The 12,862-nt window shown below is 36.7% G+C and overlaps 2 protein-coding genes across 3 annotated transcripts; one reads left to right on the forward strand and one right to left on the reverse strand.

Annotated features, from left to right (window-relative positions):
• The first annotated feature begins 485 nt into the window (after positions 1-485).
• On the forward strand, positions 486-5,403 carry LOC126655465 (cellulose synthase A catalytic subunit 4 [UDP-forming]). Of its 2 annotated transcripts, none has more exons than XM_050349667.2 (12): positions 486-680; positions 859-1,072; positions 1,159-1,292; positions 1,492-1,561; positions 1,640-1,790; positions 1,881-2,493; positions 2,580-2,717; positions 2,813-2,938; positions 3,033-3,245; positions 3,326-3,838; positions 3,912-4,262; positions 4,631-5,403. In XM_050349667.2, exons 1-12 carry the CDS (start codon positions 660-662, stop codon positions 5,210-5,212), a joined length of 3,126 nt encoding a protein of 1,041 aa, XP_050205624.1. In that variant the 5' UTR covers positions 486-659; the 3' UTR covers positions 5,213-5,403. The 2 variants fall into 2 exon arrangements, with proteins under 2 accessions (XP_050205624.1, XP_050205625.1); XM_050349668.2 differs by having other exon boundaries at positions 862-1,072.
• A 36-nt stretch (positions 5,404-5,439) lies between these two features.
• LOC126657181 (MDIS1-interacting receptor like kinase 2-like) lies at positions 5,440-9,424 on the reverse strand. The gene is made up of 2 exons (XM_050351832.1): positions 6,121-9,424; positions 5,440-5,928 (listed from the first exon to the last, which is right to left on the reverse strand). Exons 1-2 carry the CDS (start codon positions 9,422-9,424, stop codon positions 5,555-5,557), a joined length of 3,678 nt encoding a protein of 1,225 aa, XP_050207789.1. The 3' UTR covers positions 5,440-5,554.
• Between the last annotated feature and the right edge of the window lie 3,438 nt (positions 9,425-12,862).

Below are 12,862 nucleotides of genomic sequence, written 5' to 3' on the forward strand. Positions count from 1 at the left end.
GGAAACCGTTGGCCTTACTGATTCATTTTTTAAAACACCTTTTTTGTGGTTACAGGAAATTCAAATTTAATAACTCTTGAATATATATAAGTAATAAAGTCTAACCACTAAAAATATAAATTATCAAGAATTCCGTTGAGGCGATTGAAAAATATAAACATAAATTTTTAATATTTAATTAAAATACTTTTATACTTCTTAAATATTTAAGCAATGTTTCATTAAATTGCACTTTTTATTCTTTTATTAATAGAATATTCATTGTTATACATAAAAAAATGTGCAAAAAGATAAATGCAATAGAAACTTGTAACTTGATATTAAAAAGGAAAAAAAATAAAGGTGTGTTGGTTAGTTAGGTAAGTGAGAGCCGAGAGGTTAGAAGTATGTATAGCTTTGAGTTGAAGTAAGCTAATGGCAGAACAAGCAACCTCTCTCTCTCACTCTATCCTTCGCTCACTCACTTAACTTCTCTTCAACTCAAACCCATGACTTCCCAACTCACAGTTTGGTACGCTAAATTATTTTCACAAACATTATTATGATCATATTCAAAACCAACCATCCCTTTTTAATACCACCCTCCTCTCTTCTCTCACCATCTTCATTCCTTCTCTCCTTTTCTCTTGCTGGCCGCGGGCTCAACCTCCTCGTCTCCCATGCAGGGCTATCATAACGAGGTAAAGAAGAGTTTACGGTGGGCAGTTGTCTATCTTATTATTTTGAATCTTTGAAAAATATGAATATATAAGTTAATAGTATAGTTTTTCCGCCTTAGAATTTATAGCACTGCCCACGTTATGATATTTTGTCAGTTTTGCTTATTTTACTTAATTACTTGAGTGTGTAATGTGGCAGCAGCCGGAGAGGCCTCCGACGCGCCATTCTGGTGTTTCGGGGAAAATAGCATGCAGAGTATGCAGTGATGAGATTGGAGTTAGAGAAGATGGAACATTGTTTGTTGCTTGTCATGTTTGCCGGTTTCCTGTTTGCAAGCCTTGTTATGAGTACGAGAGAAGTGAAGGAAATCAGTGTTGTCCTCAGTGTAACACTCGCTATAAGCGTCACAAAGGTTTGTTTTTCTTATGATTATTAATTCTTTGTTTGTTTTCTTGATCTTTTTGGTGAGCTGACTGTGTTTTGATTGAACTAATGCAGGTTGTGCTAGAATTGTAGGAGATGATGATGATGATGAAGCAGATGATTTTGATGATGAATTTGAGATTAACAAGCAGAAAATGCAGCAGAAGGAACATGATGAGCCAGATCATAAAAATGTCTTTGCTCCCTCGGTATGAAGTTTATTATACAAATACTACAGTTTAACAGAGAATTAAAAACAAAAACTAGCCGAAATTCTGATAAATTAGCATTACTCGAGTGAAATAATTAAATATCACTCGAGTAATTATTCTGTTAGTGGATCCAGAAGATAGCAGTGTGTTATAAAATTGGAAAGATCTCTAACTCCATTGATGGGGTGTTTTGCAGGAAAGTGGGGACTATGTTCAGAGGCAGCCATTGCATACTGGTGGTCCTGCATTTTCTTCTACAGGAAGTGGTAAGAATATGTTTGTTCTTTTATAACATTTCATGTTTCTGGGAGCAAGTACAGTATGTTCATATACAAGGCTTGCAGTGGCAGGGAAGGAAATTGAGGGGGAGAAAGAATTGTACAACAATGAAGAATGGAAAGAAAGAGTTGAGAAATGGAAAGTCCGGCAAGAAAAGAGAGGTTTAGTCAGCAAAGATGATGGCGGAAATGATCAAGGAGACGAAGATGAATACCTGTAAATACTATTATTTTTTGGTTCGAGTCCTTTTTTCTTTCATGGCCTGCTTTTTTAGTTCTTGAATGTACTGACAGTTTCCTTCTGCAGAATGGCTGAAGCTAGGCAGCCTCTATGGCGAAAAATCCCCATTGCCTCAAGCAAGATCAGTCCTTACCGGATTGTCATTGTCATCCGATTAGTTGTCCTGGTGTTCTTTCTCCGTTTTCGTATCTTAACTCCAGCCTATGATGCCTACCCATTGTGGCTAATTTCTGTAATCTGTGAGATATGGTTTGCTCTCTCCTGGATACTTGATCAGTTCCCTAAATGGTTCCCAATTGAAAGAGAAACTTATCTTGATCGCCTTTCCTTGAGGTTTGAGAGAGAGGGAGAGCCTAATCAATTAGCTCCAATTGATTTCTATGTCAGTACTGTGGATCCTCTCAAGGAACCTCCAATCATAACTGCAAACACAGTACTGTCGATCTTGTCTGTTGATTATCCTGTCAATAAGATCAGTTGTTATGTGTCCGATGATGGTGCTTCCATGCTCCTTTTCGATTCACTAGCAGAAACTGCCGAGTTTGCAAGAAGATGGGTGCCCTTCTGCAAGAGGCATAATATTGAACCGCGGGCTCCAGAATTCTATTTCTCTCTGAAGATAGACTATCTGAAAGATAAGGTGCATCCCAACTTTGTCAAGGAGCGCAGAGCTATGAAAGTAAGGAAGCAAATCTTTCTCCTTTTTTTTCACTTCTTTTTATGATCAATCAAACTAGCTGGTGCTGATTTTTTTTCCTACTGCAGAGAGAATATGAAGAATTCAAGGTGAAAATTAATTCATTGGTAGCCAAGGCTCAGAAAAAACCTGAAGAAGGATGGGTTATGCAGGATGGCACCCCATGGCCTGGAAACAACACAAGAGATCATCCTGGCATGATTCAGGTTTGCAGAATCTATCATTTCATATTCAAGCAAAAATTTTCTGTCATGTTTTATTTCAAATATAACTCAGAGCTAACTCCTCTCTTGATCTCCAGGTATATCTTGGAAGTGAAGGTGCCCTTGATGTGGAAGGCAAGGAGCTTCCCCGCCTTGTGTATGTTTCTCGTGAGAAGAGACCTGGATATGACCATCATAAGAAGGCTGGTGCCATGAATGCTCTAGTAAGTAGCTCTTGGTAAATTTCTTAATTTCAAGATTCCAATAAGATCTAATTGACTGATGCTCATATTCAAAATTGTTGCTGGCCAACTCTAGATTCGAGTATCAGCAGTGCTCACCAATGCCCCTTTCATGCTGAACTTGGATTGTGACCATTACCTTAACAACAGCAAATGTGCAAGGGAAGCCATGTGCTTTTTAATGGATCCCCAGCTTGGGAAGAAGGTCTGCTATGTTCAGTTCCCTCAGAGGTTTGATGGTATCGATCGTCATGATAGATATGCCAATCGCAATACTGTGTTCTTTGACGTAAGTTGATATAAATATTATGGAACTCTACATTTCTATCTCACAAACTCCTGACTTTTGATTTTTACTTTCGGTTATAGATTAACATGAAAGGTCTAGATGGAATCCAAGGGCCAGTATATGTTGGTACAGGATGTGTCTTCAATAGGCAGGCATTGTATGGATATGATCCACCCGTGTCGGAGAAGAGGCCTAAGATGACATGCGATTGCTGGCCTTCATGGTGCTGCTACTGCTGCGGTGGTTCAAGGAAGTCAAAATCCAAGAAGAAAGGACACAGAAGCCTGTTTGGAGGACTACTCACAAGGAAAAAGAAAATGATGGGAAAGAACTACATGAGAAAAGGTTCTGGAGCAGGGTTTGAACTTGAAGAGATTGAAGAAGGGCTTGAAGGTTATGAAGAGTTAGAGAAATCATCACTTATGTCGCAGAAGAATTTTGAGAAACGATTCGGGCAATCACCGGTATTTATTGCCTCTACTCTCATGGAAGAAGGTGGCCTGCCTGAAGGAACTAATCCTGCAACACTCATTAAGGAAGCTATTCATGTTATTAGTGTGGGATACGAAGAGAAAACCGAATGGGGAAAAGAGGTAATAAAGTTTTCTGCAGGTTCTGCTGTTTATTAAATGTTGCAACATTAATCAACCCTGAGTTTCTTTGCAGGTTGGATGGATTTATGGTTCTATTACAGAGGATATCTTGACAGGATTCAAGATGCATTGCAGAGGGTGGAAATCAATTTATTGTTCTCCGAAAATTGCAGCTTTTAAGGGATCAGCCCCTATTAATCTATCAGATCGGTTGCACCAAGTTCTGCGATGGGCTCTTGGTTCTGTAGAAATTTTCATGAGTCGCCACTGCCCATTATGGTATGGTTATGGAGGCAAGTTGAAATGGCTGGAGAGGCTTGCCTATATCAACACTGTTGTTTATCCTTTCACTTCTATTCCTTTGCTCGCTTACTGTACCATTCCGGCTGTCTGCCTTCTGACAGGAAAATTTATCATCCCTACAGTAAGTAATCCTGAACCTTGTATGCCTAAATAGTCCCTCTATAGGACTTCCTGAAAATGAAAACTAGGTGATTCCTTTCTAGCATGCAAGTTTATCGAGTCCAACGTTTCAAAATTTCGTTTCTGCTTCTGGAAACACGTATGGAACTCCAAAATGCGCTTCTGAAAACATCTTTTAAACTCAGAACTTCATATTTATTATATCTTTTTTCCGTTTTCCGTTTTCCATTTCAATATTTTACATTTTCGTGCAATGTAACTTTCCGTGCAATTTAATTTTTCAGCATTTTCTGTTTCCCTGATGTGGGACTTTCTAGTTCAACACCATCATTTAGGTATGTGGATTGACATGTTTTTTGTTTCTTGCAGCTGACCAACCTTGCAAGTATATATTTCATGGCGCTTTTCCTTTCCATCATCGCAACAAGTATTCTGGAGCTTCGGTGGAGTGGAGTAAGCATCGAGGACCTATGGCGTAACGAGCAGTTCTGGGTCATCGGTGGTGTATCCGCACATCTGTTTGCAGTCTTCCAAGGCTTCCTCAAGGTCCTTGGTGGAGTGGACACAAACTTCACTGTCACATCTAAAGCAGCAGATGATGCAGAATTCGGAGAGCTCTACCTTTTCAAATGGACTACACTGCTAATTCCACCGACAACTCTAATTATCATTAACATGGTCGGAGTTGTGGCTGGAGTATCTGATGCAATCAACAATGGATATGGTTCATGGGGTCCTTTATTCGGGAAGCTATTTTTCGCTTTCTGGGTTATCGTTCATCTCTATCCTTTCCTCAAAGGTTTAATGGGAAGACAGAACAGGACACCTACCATTGTTGTCCTCTGGTCTGTCCTTCTTGCATCAATTTTCTCACTAGTTTGGGTTAGAATTGATCCCTTCTTGCCCAAGCAAACCGGCCCTATTCTTAAACAATGCGGAGTCGACTGCTAGTTTTCCCATTCAGTTCTTCTGTATTGATTTTGCCTTTCAGGTTTTTCTATTGTATTTACTTGTTTTACTACATAAGATTTTTTAAGTCTTCAAGAAGAGCGATCAGTGTAAAATTAGTGACCAGCAATAGACACTTTGTCTTATACTTCAAATTTTCTTCAAATTTTCAAATGATATCAGATTTATACCAAGGTCTAGTAACTAACAATGTAGCACGGAAACGGATAAATCAGCAAAACAATTTAGTGTTTTTTTGTTTCAGAATTGTTTCTGGAAATGGCAACGGAAAAATGTAAGACTCGAAAAGCTTCCACGTATATATAACTAACTATATCCTATTTTTCACTTTTGAAATCCTGCTAACTTGCTAAGAGTTATAGCATGCAAAGGCTCAGGTAGGTAGGCTTGAGTTTGTGCTGCTAGTTCTTGTGCCACAAAGCGCATGGCAGGTCTTTCCTGCGGATTTGTACGAGTACATGTTAAGGCGACTTTAACTATAAAAACAACTTCCTCAGCTAATCGGCCTGTCGGAAGTGGAAGCCGCTGGTCCAGCACATCCTTTAGAAACAACTCTGGATTACTTGACATTGATGCTTTCAAAGATGACAATGAAGATAAAAGCTCTCCTGGATGCCTTCCCATCATTACCTCAAGTGCCACCACTCCAAAGCTATACATGTCGCATTTGTCGGTCACTCGCATAGTAAGTGCCAGCTCTGCGAGTACAAACTGATATCAATAACTATCTGAAAACTTATGTTGCACAAAAAACATAAATTCTAGTAAAAGTGCATTTTACAAAAATATATTAAATATGAACTTTCGGATTAAGAGAAGAAATGAAATGCCGAAATATAAGACATAGAAAATATATGTACAACATAGTAGAGAACACAAAATTGGTTTACCTGGGGCCATGTAGCCATAAGATCCGGCTACTGCAGTCCAATTGGATGAGTCTTTATTCAGTAGTCTTGCTGTGCCAAAATCGGAGAGGCGTGGCTCGAAATCTGACTCGAGCAAGATATTGTTCATCGATATGTCTCGATGAACAATAGGCGGGGAGCAATCATGGTGCAAGTAGGCTATGGCATGAGCCACTCCTTGCACAATCTTCACCCTTCTAGCCCAGTAAAGCTCAATTTCCCCTTCTACTCCATATAGAACTTTTCCTAAGCTTCCTTTCTCAACATACTCATACACCAAGTACAAGCATTCCCTCCTGGAACAATATCCGTAAAGCTTGATAATGTTCCGATGCCTAATTTCTGTTAACACTCGAATCTCGTTCTCGAAACTCTGGCGACTAATTTCTGGAATGTCAATGGAGTCTGATATATTTAGTTTCTTGACTGCAACAACTTGACCTGTAGGCAATACAACTTTATAAACACATCCAAATCCTCCTTTTCCGACGCAGTACTTTTCGCTGAAATCTTCGGTGGCCTTAACAATGTCTCTAAATGTGAATTTTCCTTCTCTTCCCCATATCATTGGATCAGAACTCTTATGCTTTTCAGAAACTTTAATCTCTTCATCAAGAAGTTTCGCTTTCTGACGAATTATCAGAACTGTAGCAAGGACTAGTGCTAACACCAACAAGCTACAGACAGGAACTATGACACTAATAAGAACCTTTCTGCTGTTTTTTGAGGATTTTTCATTAGAAATCCTCAGATCACAAGGTGATAACCCTTCTATGTCTCCACACAAGCCTGAGTTTCCAGAAAAAGCTTTGGCAGATGCATTTCGGAACACGCCAATTGGGACTGGTCCTGTCAACTCATTGTAGGAGAAATCAAAAGAATGCAGACTAATTATACCGGTCAACGCAGTTGGAATTCTTCCTGAAAGATTATTGTGCGAGACATTGAGATTTTCCAATAATTTAAGCTTGCCCAAGTTAATTGGTATGTGTCCGGAGAGAGAATTACTACTGAGATTCAACAAGTACCGCAACGAGTTTAAGTTGCCCAACTCTTCAGGAATTTCACCTGATAAATTGTTGTGACTCAAATCCAGGCTTGACAGCTTCTCACAATTTCCAAGCTCACTTGGTATTTTTCCTGAAAGCTTGTTGTCAGATAAATACATAGATTCAAGCTTTGATAAACTTCCCAAACTCCGAGGGAGTACTCCTGTCAAGTGATTGTTGCTCGAGTTGAACCAGTATAACATGCTTAGATTTCCCAATTCACGGGGAATCGTCCCACTTAAATCATTGGAGTCCAGAAGTAGAACACCCAATTTGGATAAATTTCCAAGGTCAGCAGGAATTTCACCAGAAATTCCATTTCTATCTATCCTAAAATCTGTGAGGTTTTCACACTTTCCCCAAACAGGTGAGATTTCACCAATAAACTGATTATTGCTGAGGGAAATGAAAGCAAGATTCGGATGGACCCCAAATGCATCAGTAATGTTTCCCGTAAATCGGTTCCCATCAAGTCTGATTCTTATTAATCCTGAGCAATTCCTCAAGCAGGTTGGCAATGAGCCAGTTAAGTTGTTATCATTAACTGTCAACTGCTTGAGAGCAAAACCGCTACAAATCTCCCGCGGCAATTCCCCGACAAAGCTGTTGTTGGCAAAGCTTGCATACGACAAAGAAGGACTATACTTGCCAAAGTCGCTCGGAATGGTACCAGAGAAATTATTACTGAACAAATTAATGAATTGTAAAGATCTAAGAAGTGAAATAGTATCTGGCAACTCTCCTTGAAGTTGGTTATCAGTGAGATCAAGTTTTTTGAGAATTGTCAGGTTTCCAATATCAGGATGAATGGTTCCATTGATTTTGTTGGAGAAAAGGCTCACGGTTTCAATGTTTGTCAGATTCCAAAGTGCCAGAGGAATCGGTCCTGAAATGTGGTTTCCTGACAGGTCTAAAGCAACCAAAAATTGCAACTTTCCAATCTCAAAGGGTATTGAACCTGAAAACGTGTTATTATAGAGAAAAAGAAGATTAAGCTTTGTCATTTCACCAATTTCTGAAGGAATAGGCCCAGAAAACCGATTGTTTTGAAGCTGCAAAGAGGACAAATCAGTCCAATTGGAGAAAAAATAAGGCGAAATTGCCCCTGTGAAAAAATTACTAGATAGACCCAGATCAACTAATTTTCTCAGATTGGACAAGGACAAAGGTATATCCCCACTAAGCTGATTCATGTCCAGGGCCAAGTAAGTGAGATTAGGACAAAAGCCAAGCTCGGACGGAATTGTCGAATTTAAGATATTCATCCTGAGATCAAGTGATGCTAAATTCCTGAGTTGTCCTAAAGAAGATGGAATTTTTCCTACAAATGAATTGTTGAATAACTCAACAATTTCAACACCAGACAATAAGCTAATACTGTCTGTAATCGGACCACTAAACTTATTATTCGCAAAACGAAGATGTTTCAGATTGGAAAGCTTGGAAATGTTCGATGACAACGAACCTCGGAATGAATTTGAAGTGAGATTCAAATATTCAATCTTTTCAAGCTTGGTATATACCCATTCAGGTATCATACCACTGAACTGATTTAATGATAAATCAAGAAAAGTCAAATTCGGACAATTTAATAAGAAACCAGGAAATCCTGAAGTAAATTTATTGAAAAACAAGCTTATATGCATCAAAGAAGGCAAAACTGAAAATTCAGACCAGTCAGGAGTTTCAAAGGAGTTTGCTCCAAGGTCCAAGAACCTCAAATTTTGAAGATTACTTATCTGAAACGGAACAGTACCGTTCAAAATATTGTAAAAAAGATTCAGATACTGAAGATTTTCCAATCTGCCAAGTTCCACAGGTATTCTTCCTTTGAAAGAATTGTTGCTCAAATCCAGGTAAGTGAGCTTGGAGAGACTACTGATCGCTTCCGGTATGACAGGACCGATGTTATTGTCGTGGAGATCAAAGGTGGTAATATTTGCAAATAAAGAGAAGTTGAATTGTGAAAGTGATCCAGTTATGTTCAGATTGGAGATGTTGATTTTGGCAATATTTCGAGTTGAATTGTCGCAGGAAATGGCAGACCAGTTGCAGAGGTTGTTGAGGTTGGTGATGGACCATGAATTGAGAGATGAAGAAGATGATGACAAGGTGTTTCTCCATTTTATGAGAGCTTCTGCTTGTGTTCTTGCTGATGAAGTGGTCTTCAATGGAAACAAAGAAATCAACAGAAAATGGAAGAGAAGAAGAAGAAGAAATAGTTTTTGAGTAGTCATGTTTTATATTTTGAAATGTATATTATGAGTCATAGTTTTATATAGAAGAATAGTAGCAATAGCTATCAAAAGATTAAAAATTAGTCTTATTATGAAAAATAAATTTATTTTCTGAAGCTGACATAGAGATTATATATATATGCAGTAGTTTCTGGGAAGGACTATTATTTTAAACAGATTATTCTGATTTAACATATATGAATGAATGTATTATACTATTGTCTGTGGAAATTTTAACTTGAAAGACTTGCAACTTTGTTATGAATTGACAAATAAATGGCTATATAGTGACCCCTTGATAAGAATTATATCTGCAATGTTTAATGTATTGAAGAAGAAAATTATTGGGCTTAAATTGTTTTGAAAAATAACTTATGCAATGACAACAACCCTTTTTGACTATCATGTTGATCAGAAATAACAAATTAGAAAAAGAAAAAACATCTTTATCTTGACTCTAATGAATAATTTCATATTGCAAACACTGGTTTCTGTATACTTTTCAACTATGTAGCCCGAATACGGATAAAAGAAATGGGACACTAGGATACAGAAGCGGTAACAACTTATTATTTTAAGGTTTTCTCTATTTAAATTAAATTTTGAGTCCAAAAACATCAAGTTTCCAACACATTTCCGAAACGGGGAATGTTAATTGAACGAAGTGTCCGTGTTATTTTATCTTTTTATTATCAATTAGCTAGACTTTGATACATATAAACACCATTTTCACTCTTGTACTGATTTCATTTGCTCAAATTAAAATTGTGGGGTTTATGTGAACAGCCGTAAATTGTTTAATGGAATTCGATCTTTTTATTTCATTCCGACCAAAAAGAAATCTCTGTATAATTGATCATTAATATTTGGTAATTGGAATGCATGATTTCTCACATTATTTATTTTTAGTGTTAATTAAAAGAACATATAAGATATATTATATTTTTCAGAATCACTATCAACATTTCATAGAAAGCATAACAGAAAGCAATACTTACATGATTTTTTCAGTGACAATTACATGGAAATACCATGTACAATAAATTACAAATGAAAATACTCATAAAGATCTAAAATCTTGAGCTAAACTAATCTAAATTAGGAAGAAAACAAACTCGTCGGATAGAACATTGAATGCATAGCTAATATCGACGAGCATATGATCATGAATAAACTTAAAACAAACATTTGCACGAGTCTTAAACTCGTTCCAGATAAAACGTAAGAAATGCGTTGTCGAAAATTTTGCAGAATTGACTCTAACAAGATTGCACGGAATGATATCTTTCAAAGAAATGTACTTCAAATCACCTGAATCTCGACTAGGCTGCATTTCGCGATCATCGAACAAAGTTGCACTAGAGCAGCTACAGTCACAGCTGAAATCGACCGTTTCGGTTTCCACGACATCCGATATAATCAGATCCTTCAACGATATATACTTGAAGTCATCATTTCCGCCATTGAATGATCTTGATTTTGATAAGCTTGTTATCTTGCTTAGGAGTGCAAAATTCTTTTTCATTTTGTTTGATTTTTTTTTTTTTAGCTTATGTTTGTGATTTAGGACTTAATTTAAGAAGGAATTAAAGTTGTTACATCGTAATCTTCAAATTCTGTATTGATCTACAATAATTTTCAAAAAATTTAGGATTACATCTTCATTAGATAACTCTTAAAAAGTTTAGAGTTGTTATTGATTATAATAATTCACTCACTTACTATACCTTATCCAGTTTATGATTATAAGATATGGTAAATTTTCTGTTTCCGATGGTATTTCAGAATTGTTTTTCAAAAATAAATTTTGTAGTTATAGATTAGGTAACGACAAAATTTAATTAAAAAGAACTTCATAATTTAATTTTATTTAATTGATGTATAATGATGTTAAAATAAATTCTGATAAACATAATATAATTATATTTGTATTTGTATTACTGCAAATAATTGAATGATGACAAATCCAAATGCTGGTAATTGGATTTTGCTGTTGTTTGAATTCCTTTGCTTGCCTACTATACCATTCCGCTTTTGGAAACACTTATGAAACTGCAAAATCCGCTTCTGAAAACCCTTTTGAAACTCAAAACTTTATACTTATATCATTTTGCCGTTTTCAATTTGAATAATTTACGTTTCCATGTAATATAATTTTCCATTTCAACATTTCCCGTTTCTGTGATGTGGGACTTTCTAGTTCAACACGATCACTTAGGTACGTTGATTGACGGGAATTTTTTGCTTCCTGCTGCTGACCAACCTTGCAAGTATATGTTTCATGGCACCTCTCCTTTCCATCATAGCAACAAGTGTTTCCGGAAATGAAAACAGAACTCTAAAATATAAGACTCGAAAAGTTTACACACAGTATATATATGACTAACTATATCCTATTTTTTAATTTTGATATCCTGCTAACTTGCTAAGAGTTATATCAACCGAAGGCTCAGGTAGGTAGCCTTGAGTTTGTGCTGCTAGTTCTTGTGCTACAAACCGTACGACCGATCTTTCCTCCGGATTTGTAGAAGACAACTTTAACTATAAAAACAACTTCCTCTGCTAGTTGACCTGTCGGAAGTGGAATCCGCTGGTCCAGCGCATCCTTTAGAAGCAACACCATAATACTCGACATCGATGCTTTTAATTATGACAATGAGGATAAAAGCCCCGCTGGATGCCTTCGCATTTGTCGGTCACTCGCATAGTGAGTGCCAGCTCTGCAAGTATCAATTGATATGAAATGCAAACCGAAAACCTATGTTTTACGGATACAGAAATGTCGGTAAAAGAATATTTTACAAGAATATGTGGTAAATATAAATGAAATGAAATGGAGTTTTACAAGTATATGTTGCAAATATAAATGAAAAGAATATTTTAAAAGAATATGCTGCAAGAATATTTTACAAGAATATGTTGCAAGAATATGTTCCAAGAATATGGAGTTTCATAAATATTTTTGAAACAGAAATGAAATGCCGAAACATAAGATTTGATAAATTTCAGTGCAGCATAGTAGAAAACATAAAAGTGGTTTACATGGGGCCATGTAGCCATAAGATCCGGCTGCTACAGTCCAGTTGGATGAGTCTTTATTCACTAGTCTAGTTGTGCCAAAATCGGAGAGGCGTGGCTCAAAATCTGACTCGAGCAAGATTTTATTCATCGATATCTTATGTCTCAGAGTTAAATAAGTTATTTTTAACTTTTTTTTAGTCAATAGATCCTCAAACTTGTATTTTAAAATCAAATAGATCACTGTAGTTAATTAAATCCCCAAACGTGTCGCGGTCAAATAAATCACAGGGGTGACTTGACTTAAATTAAAAGAGATTGATATCTAATTAACTAAAAAAGGTAAAAAAGAACGTATTTGATTCTGGAATACAAGTTTGGAGATCTAATTTATTAAGAAAAATAAAAATGATTTATTTG

This window comes from Mercurialis annua, linkage group LG7, assembly GCF_937616625.2.
Source record: "Mercurialis annua linkage group LG7, ddMerAnnu1.2, whole genome shotgun sequence".
Lineage (NCBI taxonomy): Eukaryota > Viridiplantae > Streptophyta > Magnoliopsida > Malpighiales > Euphorbiaceae > Mercurialis > Mercurialis annua.

Bases quoted from the DNA above. Each gene is read 5' to 3' on its own strand.
- LOC126655465 (XM_050349667.2), top strand. From the start codon at position 660: ATGCAGGGCTATCATAACGAG. The intron at 1,073-1,158 runs GTTTGTTTTTCT...GAACTAATGCAG, and splicing joins TCGCTATAAGCGTCACAAAG to GTTGTGCTAGAATTGTAGGA. The intron at 1,293-1,491 runs GTATGAAGTTTA...GGTGTTTTGCAG, and splicing joins AAAATGTCTTTGCTCCCTCG to GAAAGTGGGGACTATGTTCA.
- LOC126657181 (XM_050351832.1), bottom strand. From the start codon at position 9,424: ATGACTACTCAAAAACTATTTCTTCTTCTTCTTCTCTTCCATTTTCTG. The intron at 5,929-6,120 runs GTAAACCAATTT...TTGTACTCGCAG, and splicing joins TTATGGCTACATGGCCCCAG to AGCTGGCACTTACTATGCGA.